General features: G+C 44.7%; 1 protein-coding gene across 3 annotated transcripts in view; it reads right to left on the bottom strand.

Annotated features, from left to right (window-relative positions):
- Positions 1-7996, bottom strand: part of Kiaa1614 (KIAA1614 ortholog) — a 32790-nt gene extending 24794 nt beyond the window's left edge. For 2 of the 3 annotated variants that reach the window (XM_042674550.1, XM_042674552.1), the window contains exons 1-3: positions 7695-7996; positions 4977-5863; positions 4258-4321 (exon numbers count right to left, since the gene is read on the bottom strand). In XM_042674550.1, the coding sequence (XP_042530484.1) occupies positions 4258-4321; positions 4977-5863; positions 7695-7735 (992 nt within the window). In that variant the 5' untranslated portion in view covers positions 7736-7996. The remainder of the gene's footprint in view (positions 1-4257; positions 4322-4976; positions 5864-7694) is intronic. The other variant, XM_042674551.1, reaches the window with a different exon arrangement.
- Positions 7997-24685: the final 16689 nt, after the last annotated feature.

Consider the following 24685-nt stretch of genomic DNA (forward strand, 5'->3'; position numbering starts at 1 on the left):
GGGACTGGTATCTGAAGTGGGGACAGTCTCATAGGACTGAGCCTTCCACCTGTGGGAACTGACACCATTTCTGTGTAGATATATCACAAATAAATTGAGTTGTAGGATATTCAGCTGGTACATGGAAATAATACCTAGACATTTGATGAGGTATTCTGTGCTATGTTGTATGTGACAGCCTTTAGGCCAACTTGGTGTTTTTTCCCAATCTTAAAAATACTCTTAACATATTCATTTTTCAACTTTCTCACAACTGTAGGTCTGAGCACTTGAGCCAAGAGCAGGCCTGTGAAATTCATTAGAGCTGCTTGCTTTTACAGTCTCCAAACTGCTGGAGTCAAGGAGTTTAGACTTCTAGCTATCCCAACAAGGGCCTAAAAATAGAGACCCTGCTGTGTGGCTGGCACTGTCTGCTCATGACCTCCAGAAGGGCATGTTCACTAGGGGAACTATCCTACCCCTGGGAGGAGAAGAACTCAACCACAGAGGACATCTCCTGTTTTTTCTTCATCACTAGCACAACACAGCACAACCTAGAAACCCTCTCCTCTCATTCTCCCCTGCAGGCACATTCCAAGGTCTGAGGCCTCCCAGATCAGAATGGCCCAAAGGCAGGCAGTACAGCCTTGCAGTGGAGACTGCTAGCCTCAGGCTGCTTGCACCGGTAGCAGCCTGACACAGTGCTCTGCAGGCCTGGTATGCTACGGCTACAGGGTGTTTTATAGCTTTAGGGTGTCCCATAGCTGCAGGGTATCCTATAGCTATCTGTGTGTCTCAAATAGCTGCAGCCAGTACTCCAATGACTCCTGCAGCTCATCTGGTTTCAAAGACTTTTTGATCATGTCAAATCAATACAGGGTGATACCATACTCTGTAATTCCAACATGTCTTCCAGAGCCTCAGGAAGGAAAAAGGCTGAGATCGCTGGCTATGGCCATTTTATAGAGATGAAATTCTAGATGAAACTGCTATTGACAGTAGATGAGATCTCCCCCCCCAGAGAAGTTTCTGTCAGTGAACCAGGACCAACACCTAAAGTTTGTCATTAGTATAAAATCAGAATGCACGAACAGTACTTAGCACAGCAGCTGGCATATAATAAAAGCATAAATGAGCTTGAAAACAGCAGCTGCATTTGTGACACTGGGAAGTTCTGATCCCCTAGGGCTTCCTCTGCCCCTTAATAACAGGGGAATCCCTGAAGTTGAGAGTAGAGGTCTCCTCTGCATCTGACCCTTAGCACTTAAGGTCCTGAACCCTCAGTGGTTCCCAAGGATAGCTGACTCCATGGGACCACCATCGGGCAAGCTGGGTCTCCTCCACTCCAAGAACTGGGCTCAGCAGTCAATGTCATTTCATAAGCTTGTTGCATTATTATGTTGCAGAGCAGTAACAATCATGGGCATAATTAAGTACATGTTGAGTTAACTTGCTTGTGATGGTTATTTGCTTGCAACATTCAACCACATAGATTCTAAGCTTAAGTGAATGTGACACAACAATTTCTCCCCCAAACCCTGAGAAATTCTGCAGAATTCACTGCCCCAAGAAGGCCCTGCCAGTGGTTGGCCATAGCCTTAGAGCACTCCTCTGCCCACTTAGGGGTGGTAGGACCACTCTAATGCAGGACTCTAGCCTCAAACGGATCTCCCAGGGCATGCTTTACTCACAGATCTCTTGAGAAGTTTAGCTCTATGGAAGTAGCACCCAAAAGTCATAGCACTTATGGGAAAAACAGAGCCCTACAGGGTTCTGGGGCATCATGGCATGGCTGTTACTTGAATCTGCCTATGTTCTCTGGACCTTCTTCCGGGTGTCTATCTAGCAGGGACCTGGCCCTCCTGCCAACCTTATGTCCTTCTGTGCTGGTCATCCTAGGTGGGTATTTCAAAAACTAAGATATCTCTCCTCACTCCACATAACTCCCCTATCTCTCTCTTTTTCTCCCTCTCCCTCCCCCCTGCCTCTCTCTCTCTCTCTCACACACACACACACATTCACACATCATATAGTACATGTGTGCATGCACACACACACACACACACACATTCACATATACACCTACTTAAACTCTTAAGAAGCAGCCCATGGTTTCAGATGGCTGGAAGGTTAGATCATAACCCCAAAGTCCCTGTCCTGAGGATTCTGCAGCAATGCTATCTCCTCACATGACTATTGGAAAGCCTCTTCCACCTCTACTTGAGGTCCTCCTCTTTTTAAATGAGTGGTTTTATTACTTATTACCCAACATGTAAGTCAGGCTCTGCCAACAGTGGCCTCTGATCAAAGGCTGCACCTTCCTGAAAAGCCTTTCCCCCAAGTGATGGAGTAGGTAGTAGGAGTGGGCAAAGTAACTTCGGGGCAAGGGTCCCGGAGGCACACAGCCTCTGCCCAGGCCTCCTCAGAGGGCTCCACAGGGCAGGAGGTGGACAGAGGGCCAAATGGAGTGTCACTGAGGACCATAGTCCTTTCTGCAGTCAAATTCCTCCACACCGGTAGGGCCATGATAAAAGGACAAGAAAGAATGAGAACAGTGGCTAAGGAGATAAGAGAGGAGACCAGGTGAGAAGTAACTAGGGATGAAAGAGCCAGGCATTCTTTTCTCCACCAGACCCTTAGCCGAGCAGTAGCCCAATCACCTGACTCTGGGCAGCCCTGGCCTTGTTAAAGCAGGCTGTGGGACTAGGGTTGCCATGGTCTGAATGTTTTTGTCCCTCAAATTCATATGATCATATTAGAAGGGGCTGGGGAAGCAACTTGTACTCTGGGATTGGGCGCTGTCCTTGTGCTCTTAAGCTCAAGGCGAGCGCTCTACCGCTTGAGCCACAGCGCCACTTCCAGTTTTCTAGCGGTTTATTGGAGATAAGAGTCTCACAAAGCCGAGCACTGGCGGCTCACGCCTGTAATCCTAGCTACTCAGGAGGCTGAGATCTGAGGATCGCGGTTCAAAGCCAGGCCGGGCAGGAAAGACCGTGAGACTCCTATCTCCAATAAACCACCAGAAAACCGGAAGTGGCGTTGTAGCTCAAGTGGTAGAGCCCTCACCTTGAGCTGAAGAGTTGAGGGACAGCACCCAGGCCCAGAGTTCAAGCCCCACGACCGACCAAAAAAAAAAAAAAGAGTCTCATGAACTTTCCTGCCCGGCTAGCCTTGAACCGCGATCCTCAGATCTCAGCCTCCTGAGTAGTTAGGATTACAGGCGTGAGCCACCGGCGCCTGGCTAATTACTTGTACCTTCATAAAAGGGATCCCAGAGAGTTTCCTTGCTCCTTTCCACCATGTGAAGACAAGGTGAGAAAGTACCCTCTGTGTACCAAGAAACAAGCTCTCATCAGACAAGGAATCTCTCTAGATGTCAGCCTCCAGAACTGTGAGAAACACATTTCTACTGCTTGTAAACACCCAGCAGCCTAAATGTACTAGAACAGAAGCCCTGCCCATGTTTTCTGGAGGGTAGGTCAAACTGAGTGGAATTTATGCAGGGAGCAGTTTGATCACAGAAAAGCAGCAATGTTGACCTCTGCTCTCAGCAGAAATCACAAGACCTTGCAGAGGCTGACATCACTGTGCAGCTGGGGAAATGGAGCCAGCTCCAGCTCCAGGGCCTCCTTCAGGCGTTTATACTAAGAGCTAAGAAAAGATGGAAGCTGAAGCTATGTGGGTACCTGGGATGGCTCAGGCCCCAGGTGGGCCCCACTGTACCTTGAGTGTACTTCTATTACCTTGTCTAGTTCAGGACACTGCCCAGGAAGGATAAGTGTCCCTCTTCCTATCCCTACACAGCCTGTCCAACTTCCGCCAAACAGTGGTAGAGGGGCTAGGAGAAAGTCTATTGGGGTTACTGTCAGGTTGCAGGTGAAATCCTTGAGTGACTCCAGCACACAACTCTAATTAAGAAAAGAATGTGTGGAGGAAAACTTTACATTCATTCTCTTATGTTAACGTCATAACAATTCTGTCATAACCAGACAGATTTTTTCAACTTTCAAGATAAAGAGACAGAAGCCTGGGCCAAGGATGGAGCCCTCACACACACCTCAAAACCTGGTGGTTTTGCCAAATATCAGCAGCCTAGGGCACTGGGCTACCTGTCACTTTCTCCAGGGTTTCAGGGTGATGATCTACAGTGGCCCTCAGCCTACCAGCATAGCTTCGCCTGTTTTGTAGTTTTTCAAGTTCTCCTATTGACCTGGTAAGGAATGAATGTGAGTATGAGGCAAAGAAGGAGGGAGAGAAAATGTGGCTCTGAGTCCTTACCTGTTCCGGTCTGAGTCCTGTAGGGAGCTTCCTGCGTCTAAGTCCATGTCCCCTGCTGATCGCTCTAGGGTCCAGAAAGAGAGATCAAGTAACATCAGAAACTGGGCTTTCAGCTGGCACTTAATGACCATCAAGTAAAGTGTGAGTGGCCATTTATTTTCCAGATAAATCCAACACCTTGCCTGTGTCTCTGAGAAGTGCAGGCATAGGCTGTTACGATAACTGAAATGGCCCCCAAGAGAAGAATGATGAATGAGTTCATGAAAGAAGGCTGTCTTTTGAGTTCGTCTAAACACTCACACCTCCCAGTACTGCCATTGTAGAACTCTGGCCCAGTGGGCCAGCATAATAGTAGGATGAAGAGAAGGGCTGTCTTCTGCTTGCCTGCCAGAGGGTGATGAGGGCCACAGAGGGAGAGAGTTCAGGGCAAGACTACAAACGCCATTCTGGAAAAGGCTACAAAAAAAAGCAAAGGGAAGAAGTCTTGGAGCCTCTTCCCCAAAGTACAAGGAGCCACCTCCCACTGATCTGGAGGGATTAGTGTCTTGATCAGGCAGGCCTGCCTGTGAAGAGAGTAAAAAAAAATTGCCAGTGCCAACAATAAAATGATACTCTGATTATTTTGGTGACAGCCAACTCTTTTCTTGCTCCCTACCATGAGTGCTTCCTTCCTTTCCCCTAGATCCTCTTCTGCCCAGCTGGACTATAGTTAGCCTCACCTGATAGAGTTCTGTCCAAGGATGGAGTCCAGGCTGGGGTTGCCACCTTGGAGAAACTCTGTCCAGAGACCTTGAGCATCTCCTGCAGCAGAAGACGGTTCTTCTCTACTTGGTCAGACAGGGACAAAGCATTATCCCCTGGGCCCAAAGCTCCCAGCTCTCCAGCTCTCCAGAGGGTCCCCCGTGGGACTGCCCTAGGGTTTAAGTCCTTCTCAGAGGTCAAACACATGCTATCCAGGTCTCTCCCTGTAGCCAGATGGTATTCAAGGCGATATGGCCTTTCTTTTGTCAGGCTGGGTACATGGGTGACTTTACAAGGACTAGACCCTTCTCGCTGACCTGGAGTAACTCTGTGGATGAGGCTGTCTTGCAAAGAGCTGGACCCTAGAAGCAGACTCCTCTCATGTTCACACAATATCCATGCTGCTTCTGGAGGCCACACGCTCTGCCCATTCCAGCACTTAAGCCCAGGGTCAAGTGACTTGGGAGGCCCAAGTCCCCCATTCCTGGAGGGTTGCTCTTCATTGACACAGCCGTCCAGCTGCCCATCAGTGAGGTTCTCAGCATGGGGGACCAGCACAGCATCTGGCAGGGGAGAGCCTTCTGGAGGGCTCTGGACTCCTTTGGTCTTGACTTGTCGGCATTTGGATGTCTTAGGGCTTTCACCCTGTTTACTCGCTGTCATCTCCTTCAAAGCCCTCACTTTAGACTGCAGCACAAAGGGCTTTTGTAGCTCCTGTGTTCTGGGGGGCTGAGGAGCCATCCAGTTGGGTGTTCTGGCTTCCTGAGGGCATGGCCAGGGTCTTGGGAGGGTTCTATTAGCCAGTTGTGGTACAGCGGATGTTACCTGCATGGGGCTGGCTGTTCTGTCCCAAGTCTTGGATTCTCTGGAAGACAAAACAGACAAAGTTCCTGAGACCCCAGCCCCTGCACTCAGGTGGCTCTAGCAACTTGCTTGGCTCCCAAAATACCTTGGTGTGGAACCATGCCCAGATGACCATAACCTGGAGACAGCAGTCTTCTAACATGAATGTAACTTAGAGAAGTCCTAATCATAGAGCAGTACAAATATGTTATTATTGAATTTATTCTTCTAAGTCTCAGTAGTGTTCTATCCTCCTATCTCTGCTTTATGGATAAACAAAATTATTTTCAAACATCAACCTGATGTCTGTGGGGACAAGAGTGAGAGTTAGGATGGTTCTCCAATCCCTGGCCTCTTCCTTTGCTGGCCACTGCTGGGAGGAGGATGTCAACATCTGCTAATGGCTACCATGCTGTCCCTTGTGGAGGAGGGACCTGAGGAAGGGATCAGGCCAATTCCGTCCCTCCAGTGAAAGGTGTATCCCCCCCAACCTCACCAGGCCCTGGGTATATAAGCCTTAGAACTCAGCATGGGGTTGTACTCAAAGGGAGCTTACAACCAATCACCAAGTCCTATCAGCTCTCTGCCAGGCAGTCCTTTCACATGCTTTCAATCATTCTCAAATAATCCTGACACAACTCTGTCAAGAGTGGCATTATTATCATCACTTTTGCAGATGGAAAAACTAAGTTAACTAAGAGATTGTGTCACAGATGCTAAGGAGAGGCCCGGTGTGGAGTAAAAGGCTTATAATAAACCCAGGGCTCTTGCAAAACACTTGCCATCCCTCAGTCCCACCACCTCTCTTGGAAGATAGGACTGCTTAGTCCACAGGGAGTAAGTGACTTCCCAGCACCACAGAGCTCCTTCAGTACCACAGCTGATATTAATGGCTTTGTGGAGGAGAAAAGCATAGCCTTTTATTCACTGAAGTGTTGCCTGTATACCTACATGCTAGTGTTTTTCTTTTTTCTTATGCCAGCACTGAGGCTTGAACCAGGGCCTGGGCATTTTCACTCAACACTGACTCTTCACCACTTGAACAGCACCTCCACTTCCAGCTTTTTGGTAGTTAACTGGAGATAAGAATCTCATGGATTTTTCTTACCCGAGCTTTGAACTGTGATCTTAGCTTTCAGGCTCCTGAGTAGCTAGGCACAGGGCTCCAGTGTCTTAATACTCTGTTCTCGAAGAAAAGGCTACTTAACATTACACAGCTAGAAATGTCTCTCTCCAAGTAAATTCAGTGTATGAAATCTATATATATATTAACTACCAATTAGGAATTCATTATTCCCTTCACATACTGACATAAAGATTCACCATAAACTGTTCTGAAATGCCAAGTTCCCTCTACAGTTGTTTGTTACAGCTCAATTTATACATAGTGTTTCAGGATAAAGCAAAACACACATATAATACAAAAAAGTTTAAGAACTATCTTTAGGGTAGAAATCTTGTCCTCTATCAGTTAGCCTAGAATGTGCTGGGTTTCTCTTTGCTGTCCAGCTACCTCTCCCTCTCTTCCAAGGTCCCAAACAGAAAACAGGGTTAGGATGTAATAGGAGCCCTTTCTGGGATGGCCAAACCCAGGGACAGCGTTCCAGAGGACCCCTGTCGTGAGACCTTAAAGAATGAGATGGTCCCCTTAAGGTCCCTGGGCAGTCTTCCCGGAAGACAGTTCTGATGGGCGCCGTCTGCTCCCATGACCCAGGCTGTAACTCAGAGTCGGAATGAAGATGGACGTGAAGGGCGGGCCTCCTCCTTCTTCCCGCTCGGTGACCCGAGGAGGTCTCAGGTCCCCAGCAGCCAGCCGAGGTTCCTCCCTCCACCCGGTACCGCTGCATACTCACGGAGGGCTGTGGCGGGCAGCTTCGGCCTCCATCCCCTCCATCCCTCTGAGAGGTGAGGCCGTCCTCTACCCTCTCCCTCCCAGGCCTGCAGCAGACTTCGGGGAGGGACTTCCAGCCCGGGATCCGGGCGGGTGGGAGTGAGGCCCGCAGGCCTCGCCCCTTGTGGCCTGCCCGACTCGGGGTCGGGGTCTGGGGAGAGCGAGGTGCGCGGCTCGGTGCGAGAGCGCACAGCGTTGCCCAGAAGGGGAGAGCGCTGCCCGGGCGCCCTCCCGGGCCATCGCAGAGGAGTGGCGGAGCGAGAGGAGGGGCAGCGGAAGGGGCTGGAGGAACCGGGACCTCAGCCTCCCCACCCCCAGCCTCCGGGAGCCGTTTCTCCCCGACCGCCCCGGGGAACAACCTAGGCACCGGCCCAGAGTTTGCGCCCAGCCCGCTCAGCCCTCCCTGCGGCCCGGGGATGGAGCTCAGCTGACCTTCTGAGTTAGGCAGAAGTTAAGACCGCCCTTTGTTTACACTGCCTTCCCCGAGGAGTCTAGACACTTCTTGGTGGGGCTGTCCCCCGGGTCTCCTCCGAGCCGAAGTCCTTGGCTTCTGTGTTGTGGTGGGGCCTAGGGTCACCCTGAGTGGACAAGGGTCCCCTCATCCTGCCTGCCTGTCACCTCGGTAGCGACGAACTGTGTTTCAGGACCCCGGGGACTCCTGCCCACACTTTGTCACTTGCTCTAGAGCTGGGAGCTTAAGCTATCGGCTCCCCCCCCCCCCCCCACCACCTCCACCACACTGTGGTTCAAACCAACAGCGCTGTCTTTACCCACCGGACATGTGGCCAAGTCTATTTCCAAACCTATCTTCTCCCCCAAAGACAAGAGACAAGAGAGGAGCCAGAACATTCCAGGCATCTCTGCTTGTTCTTTTTTCCTTCTGCAAGTGAGCTACTATAAAGCAAAGGGTTCTTGTGCTTGGTTGCACCAAGATCATTCTCCAGATGGCCAGGTTAGCTACTGAAAGGGCTCTGTCTGTGTGGTGCATGGCGAGAAAGAAGCTTCCAGAAGGGCTTGGCTTCCCTTGAGTAAGCAGGCTTGCCCTGCAGAAGGTGTGGAGGGGGGGGGTGCATCTTGGCAGATAACCATACCCAGGTCTGAGAACTTGAAAACTGCCAGTAGCTTGACCTGAGATTATCCAGGCAAGCCTGGTGTTAGGGAACAGATCCAAAGTCACACAGCTCTGGGGACGGGTGGTCTATAGAGTCTGGGTACTTTCCTTTATGTGCCCAAAGCAAGTAGGTCCAAAAGCAGTACTGTTAATCAATACTGCCATATCACGATGTAGGAACAGTACCATCCATGGCAGGAGGGCAAGCACCAGGTGTTGGGCTGTGTACTCTGTGGTCTCGTTCCTACAGATCAGGAAGCTGAATTTAGGTTAGCATCCCATAACAAAGCCCCTGGCCTTCTGGAAAGCACCCCGGCATCTGCATATTCTACAAGAAAGATCTAGGTAAGTTTTATCATTGTTTGTTTTAAATAGAATACTTTGTGGAAAAAACATGAAGTACTGTGATACTCAAAATATCAGTCTAGCCCTTCCTTTCTGGATCCTGCCAGCTTCTCCTCTTCTACAAAATTCTGAAAACCAAGAAAGGATCCTTCCTGTCCCCCAGGGGCAAACATTAGTCCTATGGACAATGCTGCTGCTGCTGCGCAGCTGGTGGACTTCCCATGAGCCAAGGCACCTCATATCAGATCTTAAATCTTTACAACCCTGACATATAGGAACCATGTTGCTTCACTTTAGGGTAAGGAAATCTGGATTACAGAGAGGTTAAATGACTGGCCTAAGGCCACATTGCTAGCACAGCTAGACTCTGAATCAAATTCTGCCTGGCTCCAACGTTCTGCCTTACTTTTCAGAAATGTCTCTGAACTCAGATTTCTCCGCAACTCCGGGAGTCCTCTCTTCCCCAGAAGTTAATGATCTGTAAGGCAGGTTTCTGAAAATTCCAGCAAAGGTTTAATGTTTAAACCTCCAAAGGTCCCTCCCCACATCTTATGAGATGCAAATAATCACCTTCAGCTTACTCATTAAATCTGTTACTTTGTGAGATGGGAGATGAGGTGCCCTATTTTCTTGGAGGCTTTTAAAGCTACTGGTTTGGGGCTGGGAAGGTGGCTCAGTGGTAGAGCGCTTGCCTTGCATGCCTGAGGCCCTGGGTTTGATTCCTCAGCACCACATAAGCAAAAAGAAAAAAGCCAGAAGTGGTGCTGTGGCTCAAGTGGTAGAGCGCTAGCCTTGAGCTGAAGAGCTGAGGAACAGCGCCCAGGCCCAGAGTTCAGGCCCTACAACTGGACCCCCCCCCCAAAAAAAAACTACTGGTTTGACACACCAACATGTAAATCTTTAAGAAGGATCTTAGCATAAATTATAACTATTTTGACACCTACACCTCAGAGGGACTGACTGCTATTTTGTTCCACAGATATTTGATGTCAGGGATGGGAAATGTGTCTATATGTGTTTGAACTCAGAGCCTTGCGTTCTTGCTTGGCCTTTTAAGCTCAAATCTGGTGCTCTATCACTTGAGCAATACCTCCACTTCCTTGGGGAATAAAATTTAATATGTAGGCCCTGCCCTTAACGATTCTGACCAAAGTTGAATACAGCTTAGCAGACACATAAACCTGGTATGTTTCCTATTGACCTGGTAGCCTACGGAGGTGTACCTTGGTCATAGGAAGAGCTGAGTTGAGGAGTGTGTTGGATAAGAAGATTCAGAGGGGGATGGAAGGCATTTCAGGCTGAGATTAGCATCTACACTGCAAGGAGCCTCATCTACACAGCATGGAGAAGCTGCCTTGTGCAACTGAAACCCATAAAGTTCAGGTGAGGGCAGAGGCGGCAGCAGGGATGCTGTGGGTCTGGTGGAGAGCCTCAGGGGCCTGTTGGAGGGCTTGGACTCCATCTTTGAGGAGAAAGCCCTGGTGGGTGGCCTTTCCTACAGCCTGGTACATTTCTGGGCTAGAATATTTTATCTAGTTCATTACTATGTTTTAGGCAAAAATCTAGGAGGGAAGCAAATATGTGGTAGTGATTGTGTAGTCTCCTCCTCCATTTGAACAAACCAAGGAACCCCATCATTCCCAGAAGCTTCTTTTGAGTTTCCCTAGATGAAGCACAACCCCTCTCTCCCAGCTTCTCTACTGGGCCCTGAATCCCGAGTAGGATATGAAATTGGCTTTCACATAGGATGAACTTGAGAGTTCACATGAGATGAGACAAGAAGGGGGGGAGAGACACCTTTATCAGGTCAGCACAGACCACTAGCACTCATCCAACCCAAACCCCACCTTTCCCTGTAGCTTCTGTCTTGATCATAGGCTCATGGTGAAGCAAGGAGGCAGCTGACCCAACAGTAGCTCCGGAAGTGATTCACAACCCCAGGGCCTTCCCTCTGCCCTTTGTTTTCCTTGTGGCTGAACAGTAAGAGATGTTGGGTCCCATCACTGCCAGGGCTTTGTCCCTGGGCTTGCCCTACCCCCCTCCCTGGGACTGAATGCCAGGCCTGGAGGGATCCTTGAGATGCTGGCAACAGGCCAATTTCAAGGTCCTCCCATGTGGAGACTCTTATGCCTTAAGATGCGGGAGGGTCCAGGAATCTGTTTCCTAACAAGCTTGCCAGGTGGTTTGAGGCAGGCAGTTTGGGAACCACAGGTTCCCCAGTTCAGAAACTCCTTCCTGAGATGCCTGGACCTTATTGACTCATCTCTTATGACCACTGACAGCTGCACTGCATGCATTGTATCATACCTACTTGTTTCTGGCTCCTTGACTGGTGATTCTGGTTTATTATCACCATGGTCCAGGACATGAGAAACCCTCCTTCTCTCCATACACATGAGCATCCTCTATCTACTGCATCATAATCTATTCATATGGTGAAACATTCACTGCTAATGTGATGGGGTTAGGAATGGGGTCATAGGATATAACTGGGTCATGAGAAGGGCCCCCCTCCATGATGGTGGTAGTGGCTTTGTCAGAAGAGACACCACAGGGTTCGCTCTCTCTTCCAGAAGCCCCATCCTAGCTGTGAAGGCAGAGCAGGAAGGTTGCTGCCTTCAAGCCAGGAAGAACTCTGACTACCCTGACTGCCTGGAACACAGTTCAGCCTTCTGAACTGTGAAAAAGGAATGTGTGCTGGTAAACCCCTCTCAGCCTGTGGTATTTTTTTGTAATGGCCATTTGAGCTGAGAAAAACATTTCCCTGTCCCAACAAGGCCTGTCCTCCCAGAGCTTCAGTACGCAGTTCTCATGCGTCCTTCTCAGGGATGTCAGCCATCATCCCAGCCAGCCTTCATAGAACACTTGTCGCACACAGTTGTCCATGCCAGATGCTACTGTCCCCTATATACCAGAGGGTTCTTGAAAGCAGCACTACACCTGAGCCTCACTGTGTCTCTGGCTGCTAACTTGTGCTAGGTGCACAAAAGGTTTTGAGCAAATGTCAGATGGATAAATGAAAGAAAAAGTCCCCACTGGGAAGGATGGGACTTTACAAAACTACTAACTCCAAAGGTTTTGGTTTAGCTACTCAGGCCATGTGAGAAAGGCAGTCTATGGCAGAGCTGGGGCTAGTACTAGGTATCCCGACTAACCCCAACATATAACCAGATGCACACCAAGATTTCCCACTCCTGCTCCTCTTCCTTTCCCCCAAAATATTACTGATCATGGATGGTGATAAGAGCCACAAGTTAGCAACTACTAGCTCTGATCCTGGAAATTCAGAGGTAAAACAGGTGTCAGATACAAGAAAGGGAGCAGGGCAGGGTGGGGGAGCAAAGAGAACACAGAGAGAGGTGCAGTCAGCAACTTGACAAATGGGCACCTTCACTCAACAGCTACTGTTTAACTGTTACACCATACTATATCTTATACCTTACAACATACCCAGTGTCCACAGGGCTATCCCATCCCACAGGGGCTGAATTCTGCAAAAACCCAAGGAGAACAGAAGTGTAGTTCTTACCTGCTCAGGGCTGGCTTGCTATGCTCGCCAGGCTGCCAGGCAGGGATCCCACTGGAGCAGCACAGGACCTACCCTGGGGATTTTAGCTCCATGCCTTTCATGCTGCTCAACCTGATGGACAAGGTCTGCCAGGCATCTGTTCCTATAGGGGACTTTTCATGTCATAATCCTAATCACAGGGAAATGCCTAGGATTAGAAAAACATTTTAATACTCTCCCTCTTATCCTACCAGCTGCTCAGTGTGAGGCTGCTGGCAATATGAGGAGAGGGTGTCTGACCTTCAGCTGACTGTCAACAGTCATTGTCAATGTGGCCACATCAACTTCTTCACCTACAAATAAGATTTTGGAGAATGGTGAAGACTAAAGGCACTTTTGGATCTTGAGAGAAGACAGAAAATGTTTAGTACTATATTGATATGAGAAACTATAAAAAATGGTATCAGTGTGAGTGACATACTAGGAGATCAGTTAAAAATACTATAAATATTTCAAGGTAAGTAAAAAAGATTCAATTCTGAACAAAATTCAACACAGTGCCAAGAAGTCTTTCTTAACATGATAAAAAAATATCTTTCTCAAACCCAACAAGTAACATGTTTAAAATGGTACAACTCCAGGACAATCCCATAAAAAATAGGGATGGAATAAGAATGATTTATATCACTTTTACCTGCAATCATCTATGGATTATATTATTAAATTATTATTGTTTTAGATATTATTAAAAAGGATTTTGCAGATCTTGACCAAAGCACCAAAATCTATGGTTTTCATCAAGCATGGTCAATAAATAAATAAAGTTTATAAAAACAAATTCCCACCTGCACACATGTAGCCATGTGGGTGTGGAGAAACTCTCAGTCCTACATTATCATGCGTTAAAATAATTGCGTGATCTGTGCAATGTTTCCCTGCTCTTCATTTTGTGACAACCTGATTCCTCAAAAGTAAATGATGCCCTCAAAGTCAAATAAAAGTGAAGTTATGTTTAAGTAATAAAGTGAAAATTTTAGGTTTGTTGGAGGGCAGCTTGTCTTCAGCAGAAGCTGGGTGTATGTTTTATATAACACATTAAAAAAATACTTGGAGCCATGTGTTAGTGGATTATGCCTGTATCCCTAGCTACTCAGGAGAAAATGGAGGTTAAGAGCCAGCCTGAGCAGACAAATACAAGAGACTCTTATGTCCAGTCAACCAGTAAAAGCTGAAAATGGAGGTGTGGCTCAAGTGGTAGGGTGTCAGCAATGAGCAAGGACATAGAGCCCTCAGCTCAAGTCCCAGTACAAGCACAAACAAGCATGGAAACCATTTGAAAAAAGGGGAAAAAAACACACTATCACGTACACAACCTCTTCCAGCTGGTTTTCTTCCTTACCTCTGACTTATCTTCTCTGCTGTCCCCATCTGTCCTCAGGGCTCTGACTCCAGCTCCCAAAGTGCAGACTCCTGGAGGGACATTGTCTAATTACAGGGTGTTTGAGCCACCATCCCTGTATGCTGAAGGCTCCTACTCTGGCTCCTTCTCAGTGGGGCCTCCAGGCCTTGGGTTACTCAATAGATGCTTACAACTGAATATTTCTATGTGTTTGGGCACATTGATATATTAGGAACATAAATGGTCGTCTTCCTTCACTCCATGAACAGTGTCATCCAACACCCAAGCCACACTGAAGATTCCCTTCTTCAGCCTCTATAGACAGTGAGTGATGTTGACCCTGCTTCAGCTCAGAGTTCAGTTTCAGATCCTCCACAGACTTCAGAATGCCCTGTCCTGATGACCCTAGCCTTTCTGGTTCATGTGTGGTGCTGGGCTGGAACCACTCCCACACATCCTAAGCAAACATTGTCATCAAGTTACATCTCTATCCTCCCAACTCCCACACCACCATTTCCTAAAACTTCAGGCTTGTCATGTCTTCCTAGCTCATAGTCATGGCCACTGAAATGCCTTCTCTACTTAAACTCACAACATTGAAACATTAGTCTGCAGTCCCTAATTCCTACCCTTTCTACACCGAGTTCACCGCATTCCTATCAGCTGCTTGCAGTTCCATACCTGGAGATAGTATGGGTCTGGTTCCAGGCTACAGCAATAAAGCAAGTGTCAAAGTAAGGTAAGTCACACAATCTTCCTGGCTTCCCAGTACACATAAACATTTTGTATGCACTCTCCATAAGCCTATTAAGTCTGCAATAGCTTTATGTCTAAAAGTGTGCAGACCTTCATACTGCACTGCTAAAGAATGCAGCAATCATTAGGAAGCTGTGTTTTGCTGCTTCAATGTGGTCTGCTACTGACTGGGTGGACGTAGCAATTTCTTAAGACAACAGTAAAGTTTATTGCATCAATTGGATTCCTTTCACAAAAACATTCTCTATAGCATAACTGAAGTTCTGTAAGTGAAATCAGGGCACTAGAGGTTTATACCTGTAATCCTAGCTACTTAGGAGGGTGAGATCTGAAATACTGTGGTTTGAAATTAACCTGGGAAGACAAATCTTAATAAATGAATTTATTGGTTGATTGATTGATTGATTCATTCATTCATTGATAAGAAGAAACTCACCTGTTGAAGTTTTAACAGGAAACTGCAGCAATGCAACCACAACTTTGGGCTCCACTTTGAATTCTAGTTCTCTTGCTATTTCCACTACATCTGCCGTGACTTTTCTTCCTCCTCCTCTTGGTGACACTGGGGTTTAAACTGAGGACTTTGTGCTTGCTAGATAAGTTCTCTGCAAACTCCAATCCATGGAGTGACTTCTACTAAGTCTTGAACCCTTTAGAGTCATCCACAAAGGGGGTGGGAAAATAAATTGCTTCCTAAATCTTGCCTAGGTTGTTACTTGGACCTACTCCCATGAATGTTCTTCATGGTATTGAGATGAAGGATCCTTTCAAGAGGTTTTCAATTTCCTCTGCCCGGGTAAATCAGAGGAATCACTACCTTTGGCAACTGTAGCCATATGAAATATGTTTCTTAAGCAACAAGGCTTGAAAAGATGTTAGTTCCTAATTCATAATTCATAGGATGTTGAATAGAAGCAACATTCATTTTGCACACTTCCATGAGAGCTGTTGGGCATCCAGTTGCATCAACAAGAGACCATCTTTGGAAATCTTTTGAGGTGTAGTCTCAACAGTGGGCTTGAAATAGTAAAGCATACTATAGATAGATGTGGTACTATCCAGGCTTTGTGATCCACTGGCAGAACATCGGCAGATTAGGCTGAGGGTCTTTCTGAAGGGCTGTGGGATTGTCAGGCTGCTCAATGAGCCTTGATTTCAACTTAAATTAACAGGTTGCATTTACCCTTAATAAAAGAGTCTCTGTCCTCTGAAGGTTTAAGCCAAACATTGATCTCTCTTCTCTAGCTATGAAAGCAGCCACATCTGATCTTCTTTCCCAGATACTGGGGAATACACACACACACACACACACACACACACGCACGCACACACACACGCACACGTGCACAAGTACGCACATGTGCACTTTGGGTGTGTGCAATTACACCACATCTTCTTTACCCATTCATTAGTTGATGAGCAGCAAGGCTGATTTTGTAACTTTGCTGTCATGGATAATGCTGCTATAAACATGGCTGCTCAGGTATTTCTATTGTATGCCGACTCTGCTTAGATCAGGTGTATCCCCAAGAGTATAGCTAGACTTCCATTTACTCTTTTGAGGAACCGTTTTACTGATTTCAACAGTAGCTAGTTTACATTTTTACCAACTGTGTAGTGGGTTCCTTTCCCCCTGCATCCTCCTCCTCATTTGCTAATTTTTGTTTCCTCCATGATAGCCAATTCTGACTGGGGTGGGCTGGAATCTCAGCATTAATTTTTTTTTCATTTCCCTGATGATAAAAAGGCTCAACATTTTAATATGTATTTATTGGCTTTTTATACATCTTTTGAGAAGTGTCTGTTCAGTTCATTTGCCCATTTATTAATTGAATTGTTTGTTCTTCAGATGTTGAGTTTTTGAGTTCTTCATATATTCTGGATATTAATCCTTGAGTATAATTTAACTCTGTAGTCTGAATTTGTCTGGATGATCTGTCCATTGATGAAGTGGGGATGTAAAAGTCCCTGACTACTATGGTATTGGAGCATCTCTCTCTTTCTGTTGGCCAATTAATATCTGCCTTTAATATCTGGGTGCTCTAATATTGGGTACGTATTTAAAACTATTTTCTTTGTCAGTCATGGAGCCTGAACTCCGGGCCTAGGCACTGTCCCTCAGCTCTTCAGCTCAAGGCTACTGCCTTACCACTTGAGCCACAGTGCCATTTCTAGCTTTTTTCTGCTTATGTGTTGCTGAGGAATCGAACCCAGGGCCTCATACATTCAAGGCAAGCACTCTACCACTGAGCCAACTTCCCAGACCTTTTCTCTACTCTTATTGCGTTTGTTTGAAGTATACTGTAAACAGGGCTATTCTTGCTTTCTTTTGTACTCTTTATGCAAGAATAACTTATCTTGTATCTTAAGCCAATGTGTGTTCTTAGAGTTGAAGTCAGTTTCTTGTAAGCAACACATAGATCTTTTTCTTTTCTTTAAAAATATTCAGTTAGGGGCTGGGAAGGTGGCTCAGTGGTAGAGTGCTTGCCTTGCATGCATGAGGCCCTGGGTTTGATTCCTCAGCACCACATAACCAAAAAGAAAAAAAGCCGGAAGTGGCTCTGTGGCTCAAGTGGTAGAGCGCTAGCCTTGAGCTGAAGAGCTGAGGGACAGCGCCCAGGCCCAGAATTCAGGCCCCACAACCGGACCCCAAAAACAAAATAAAAATATTCAGTTTCCTGGTGTCTATTGTAGAATTTACTCTGTTGATATTCAAGGTAATGCTAAGGTCTACTATAGCCATTAAGTCATTTGTTTTCTAGTTTTATATCTTTTCTTTTTTCCCCCTTCTCCTACAGACCTTTTGTGGTTAAGCTATTTACTTTTTTGATTCCTTATTTACTCTTTTTAATTTGTGTGTTATAGATTTTTGCTTGGTGATGATCATGGCAATTACAAAAACATATTACAGAAACCACTTTGAAATAATAGCAATTTAATATGATCATAAAAATAAGAATAAAAACAAAATAAGAGAAGGTATATTAATAAGAACCTCTTCCCTTACCTTCCATTCCTCCTCAGTTTGAATTTTTGATGTCCCATTTTACGTCAACATATTAATAGACTTAATTTTCAAATCATACTATTCTTAATTCATACCTGGAATATTGTAATATTCTTTTTTTTTTTTTTTTTATTTTATTTTTTTATTGTAAAGCTACTATACAGAGGGTTACAGTTACATGAGTGAGGTTATGAGTACACTTCCTCTTGAACATTGTTACCCCCTCCATTGTTTTCCCCCTACCATCCCCTCCCTCCCTCCCTTCCCCGAGGTTCTTTTTTTTTTTTTTTTTTTGATTGTTTTTGTCAGTCAGGGCCTCTGAGCTTGTCTGCTTAAGGCTAGTTAGTGCTCTACCACTACTATAGCTCCACTTCTGGTTTTCTAGTGCTTAATTGGAGAAGAGTCTCACAGACTTTCCTGCTGGGGCTAGCTTTGAACTCATTCTCCGATCTCACCTCCTGAGTAGTAGGATTACAGGCATGAGCCATCAGTGCCCAGCTGAAGTTTGTATAATTATTCTTACCAGTTAACTTTATACTTTCCTCTGTGTTTTTCTTAACATCTTTTAGTCTGTAGAAAACCTTTAGCATTTTTTTTTTTCTGTCAGTTGTGGGGCTTGAACTCAAAGCCTGGGCGCCGTCCCTGAGCTCTTTTGCTCAAGGCTGGCTCTCTCCCACTTTGAGCTACAGCTCAACTTCCGGTTTTTGATGGTTAATTGGAGAAATGAGTCTCACAGACTTTCCTGCCTGTGCTGGCTTTGAACAGCAATCCTCAGATCTCAGCCTCCTTAGAAGCTAGGATTATATGTGAGCCACTGTTGCCCGACTATTCATTTTCTTAATCTGGCTTCCTGCCTGTTTTCCCTTAATTTCTAAAGTGACTGCTTGTTTTCTCCAGGCCTGCAATCAGTTTCATTCATTATTTCAGTACTGAGTTAAGTGTCCAAGTCCATATTTATAGGAAGTCAGCTGCTGGTGTGTTGCCACTGTGTAAATACTAGAGGGCAATTCAAACCCAGACTGATCCCAGTACAAATCTGTTGGTATATTGTTTGGTATATTGTTAGGAGAGTATGTAGCAAGATTAGTCTTCCATCCCAAGCCTCTTCCTGTGGATGGGGGAGGCCCAAATGCCTCTTCCAGTTATTAGCTCTGGGCAGTCACTATGGATAGAACAGAGGCAGTTCTATGTGGCACCTGCTGACAATGATGCCATCTGTTGCCAACTTTGCCCACAGTCTTCCCCAAACAGCAAAATATGAAGGAAGTCTACAACTGAGATGGACTTGTGATCCAAGTCCTCTGCAATCATCCAGTGTGATGGTCTCTGCAATATTAAAAGGAGGAGGCTACAATGCTTGATAAGAAATGTACTCATAATATCTTGCCCATGTAATTGTAACCCCTCTGTACAGTATTTTCACATAAAAAATAAAAAAAAACTTAAAAAACTTAAAAAAATAAAAACACATCAGGACTGGGGCTACCTATCTTCCTCTGGCACTGGGGCAGTTCCTGAGGCTCTGTATGCAGGTAGGCCGGGGGTAGGGTTGTAGGATTTGATTTCAGTAGCCCAGCACTTAGTTCCTCAGGTGGATTTGTGCCTATGACCCTGTTCTGTCCACAACAAACAGGGTCTTATGAAATACTATACTGCCCAAAGTTGGGGTAGGGTGATAGTAGTCCTTTTGTTTAAGCTGGGGCATGTTTGAATCACACAGCTATAGGGACTAACAGTTTCAGTAGTCCATAATGCAGTTGACAATAATGTAGGCCAACACAGGTCCATTCCATTGTGATGCATGTCTATAAGATGCTTGGGGCAGTTGGAGTTCCATCTGTGAGCATTCACCAGTGATAGTGTTCGAGGTTTGGGGTGGCAAGATACCCCACAACCAAGGATGAAACTGAGCTGGGCTAAGCTGAGCCATCTCTTAGTCTGTAGTCTTGTGAGAAGGGTGGTGTGTCTGGGATCTACTCCAGAGTGGGCAACTATGTAGGCAAAACTTGAGTCTGCTCCTCTGGCACACAGACCTCCACCACATGTTGCAGCAGTTAAGAGGATGTGAGTGGTGGCTGGTATAGGTATCCTTCTGTTTCTACCAAGGATGGAATCTCATTGCAGTGGGCCTGGCATTGAGTTCTGAGACATAGCACTGTATTAGCTTTGTGCTTTGTTCCTCAGCAAGTAGTCTTGCTCCCTACTCTGCCTCCTGACATTAAGAGGGGTGAAGGCCCTCTGACCAGTGGTAGTTTCAGTGGCTTCGTTCAATGGGCAATGATGCAATGGAAAGGCGTATAGGGCTCTGCCTAGCACTGGATTTCACTGTGGCAGGCCTGCCATTGAATTACAGGCCTAAATCCGACACATGATAGGAATTAAGAAGAGGCTCCCTCCCCCAGCTTCATGTTGGGTTGCTTATAGTTGGGAAGTTATGCTGGTATAAGCATCTTTCCTCCTTCCCTCCCCCTCTCCCTTGAATACGTATTTTAGTAATACTAAAAGCAGGTATAATGGCCTTTTGTCTGATTTTCTTAACTTTGATACAGGTAGTTTAATGTGTCAACAGCTGTTCAACCTGGTTTATCCACAGGAAGGTGGTGGCTGGAGGATCCATCTTGCTCTGCTCTCCACTTCTGATTGTTGGAAGGATGACTAAGATTCCAGGGGAGTGGATAATGAAAAAAGGTTTTGGGGCATGGTGGTGAATACCTGTAATCCTACTACTTAGAATGATGAGGTAGGAAAATAATGAGTCCAAGGCCAGTCTATGGTAAGTAGCAAGGCAACAATCACCTCATGAAACCTAAAAAGCCCAGATGCGTGGATCCAAAAAACAATGTACCTATAAACAATGGTACCTATAAACAATGGAATTTTACATTAGAAAGAATATTATGTCATTTGCAGAGTAATAGATGGACATAGAACAAATTGTTAAATGAGTAGGCCAAGTTCAGAGAGAGAGAGAGAAACGGCATGTATTTTCTCTCAGATGTGGAAGCTAGATCTAGAATACACTGGGACATGAGAAATTATAAGGAACTCTAGACATTTATACATAGTGAGACCAAAGGAAGATACTCTTAGGAGAGAAGTGCAAAGGCATAATGCCTATGTGCCTCTGATCATATATTTATTGAAATGAACTTCAGAAAATTAGAACAAGAGGTTTTTCCTTTGTTGCTATTTTTGCTTTTCTTTTTTTCATTTATGTCTTTGGGAGGAAAAGGGGGGGCACAGAAATGGAGGGACAAAGGTTGAACAAATGCAACAGTGGTACTCACCTAAGACATTAGACTAAAAATGAACTATATGACTTTTGGGTGGGGATAATAGGGGAAAACTGGGAGGAAGTGAGGGAAGGGATGACATTGTCCAAAAACAAATGTACTCTTTACCTGAATTATTTGTAATTGTAACTCCTCTGTACATCACCTTTATAACAAAAGTAAATAAATAAAAAAGGAACTTAAAAACAAAAAAGCTCAAAACGAAAATGGAGAAATCAGAATGCACTCCAATATCTGATTTGGAAGGGGTGGTTGTATCTAAAAAGAAAAATCAGCTTACCTTGGAGTGCTGACACCTGGAGGAGTCTGGCTTTTATTTGCCAGGGTTTCAGAAAATTTGCCAGTACTTTAGAAAAACTTACTTTCTTGTTGCCCTGAAATTAATGATAATGAAAACAACTTCAACCAAAAATTTAAAGTCATTTACACACAGTAAATTAAGAAAAGAAAGACCAGGAACTTCACAATATCCTTATGGGAAAAGGTGGAAAACTAGAAGTAGTAGATCAGAAAGTATAAAATTGGCCATTGTTCTCATAACCTTTGAACAAATTCTACAAATGTTACTCATAAAATGATTAAAAGTCATGCACCAGTGGCTCCTGCCTGTAATCTTAGTACTCAGAGGAAGCTGAGATCTGAGGGTTAGTTTGAAGCTAGGCCAGGCAGGAAAATTAACTTTTTCTCCAATTAAACACCAAAAAAGGTGAAGTGGGGCTGTGGCTCAAGTGGTAGAGCACTAGCCTTGAGCACAAGATCTCAGGGACAGCACCTAGACTCCTCAGTTCAAGCTTCAGGACTGTTACGTGCATGCATACTTGTAGACACCCTCCACCCCCCCACACAAATACACCCATATGATTACCAAAAGTCCAAGGATTCTGGATATATCTAAGGTAAGAAGGGCATGGGCTTCAAAGATCATCTAGGACTGTGAGTGTAGCTTGAGGGTCTTTGTTTTTTAAATAAACTCAGATGGCTCACTGACTCACTTGTAATTGCAATACTATATACTTGGAAAGTATAAAAGACAACAGGCAGCTGGTGCTTGTGGCTCATGCCTGTAATCCCAGATACTCAGGATGTTGAATTCTGGAGGATAATGGTTCAAAATCAGAAGAGTACATTAGACTTCATCCCCAAAATAACCAAGAAGTATGGCTGGAAGATTAGCTCAGGTAGTACAATGCTACCCACAGGGATGAGGTCCCTCTAGTAAGACAAAAAAATCAAAACCAAACAACAACAACAAAAAATACAGGACTGCAAATGTTATGTGTTCACAAATTATAGAGTGAGATGTTAGGCATCTACTGATTCATATATATATATATATATATATATAAATATATATATATATATATTCATAGTTTATCATGCCTTTGGCTTGGAAACCCCTTGTTACTACATGCTTGTTTTGCTTACATGGAACACAGGTCATGGCATTAAAATACAATAAAAAGGCTTTAATGCTTTAGCCAATAAATTACTTTTCTCTTTTCATTTTTACATTTCTCTTTTCATTTCTATTCAGTCTTAAGGGCAGTAAATTTTGTCATTTTTCTTAGAATTCTACGCTATGCTTCCACACAGGGCACAGATATATAGTGATGACCAGTGTCTTGTTCTCCAACATGTAATGAGACGTATCATTTCATTGAATATCTGAGATTCTTTGTGTGAGACGAATACAAAGGACTTTCTGCATCTATCTCATTACTTTAAATTCACACCTCATGTGTTACCTACAGAAAGAAGGCTGCTTAAAATTATTTTAATTTAGTAAAATAACTTAAAAAAATTGCTCCTGAATAGAAAGAGTTGGAAAAAATTAAGTGAAGGTAGGCCCGAAGAAACATAGGTCCTTATTTGCAATAACTAGTATATATCTGGGACAAGCAGAAAAGGTCAAAAAGCTATGTACATATGACCAGATAAGATGATGTTAAGCGAAATGAACCCCAAGATAGTGACACAAGTGGTTTTTTCTTGCTTGCTATTGTTCCTAATGTATTTATAATCCACCATGTGATTTTTTTGTTTCTTTGTATGTTCCTCCCCCACGGTATAACCCTGTTTCCACTGTATTTGATGTCAGTGCCCTGCATCTTGTATATACACTTCTCTAGCTTGGGGAGGAGAAGGAAAAAAACAAAATGCCTAAATAGGGATACAGGTTGACCCATGATAACAATGAGATGTACAAGACACTATGTTGAAAAACAAACTTTACAATTTAGGTAGGGAAGGGGGGAGGAGTGTAGCTGTGGAGGTGGGAGGGAAGGGAAGGTAGGGGAAAAACAAAGGAAGAGGTGACAATGCTTGATAGGAAATGTACTCATTACCTTGCGCATGTAACTGTAACCCCTCTGTACAGTATTTTTACAATAAAAATGTCTTTAAAAATATAAATAAAAAATTACTCCTGTACTCTATTTGTACTAAACCCATATACAAGTTAGTTCTAAAGGGAATCAAGTTCAGAAACCCAAGAAATCCAAAGAAGGAAAACACACAGTGACACAAACCATTCACCAGCGATAAAGGAATCAGCAAACTGTTGGAAAACAGAGAGCTTGTAATAATGAAAAAAGGACAGTTTTGTAATCAATCACTTGTTTTCTTTGAAAAACACATAACCACATTAACTTTTTGCTTTATACATCCATCTAGAAACTATAAAACAGTACCACATTGTGCATTTAGCCTACTTATCAAGAAGGGAACTCCACATGTCGTAAGAATTCTACCCATATTAAAAAGGAAGGAGACAGCAAATAGCATAGTCACAGGTACAACGTAAGTCCAAGCAAAATGATCAATTCTTTGACGTCACCTTTTCCATTTATCAGAGTGGAGAGTAGAAAGCCAGGGGAAAAAAGAGGGAAAGAATCACCCACAGAGGACTAAACACAATCCATAGTTACTTTCCACAACTATTGCGCAGGGTTTCATAGAATAGTATTATTTGACCAACACACTGTGAATGGGGGTATGGGTGTGAAGGAAACTTGAGTAGAAGGAGAGAATGGTTTCACCCTATTCCCTCCTAAATACTCTTCAATGATACAAGCTTCTGTGCTAATCCAAAAAATGGCAAGAAATTAATATTCAGAATGTGATAAAGCTTAAAGAGATTTGTTCTTTTTGCAGTTGAAATGTGTTTCACAACAGTGCCTTACAGTTCAAAATAATTACAATTTTAGGAGCAATTACTCCTTAAGAGATTTCCCCACAATCCTTTTCCCTACTCTTAACATGGTGGCACTGCTATAGACACTCTGTAAATTACTGAGTGGGAATTCAGAGATAAATATTAAGGGATAGTGAGATGGAATTCTTGCTCTTTCTATAAGTCCACATCTTTCTAATAGTACTGAGGACTGTAATCGTGATTTCTGGCGGTAGACAGGAAAGGAAATAAGTATTCAGCCAAGTAACTGGGTTGAAGGTGGGTAAGATGACACTGCAATTAGCACACATACTGAATTCAAGGCAAACAATAGGTTATTTTTGATTGTCCTTCTTAAGTGG

The sequence above is a fragment of the Dipodomys spectabilis genome, unplaced genomic scaffold (assembly GCF_019054845.1).
Source record: "Dipodomys spectabilis isolate Male_0828 unplaced genomic scaffold, ASM1905484v1 ptg000019l, whole genome shotgun sequence".
NCBI classification, from domain to species: domain Eukaryota; kingdom Metazoa; phylum Chordata; class Mammalia; order Rodentia; family Heteromyidae; genus Dipodomys; species Dipodomys spectabilis.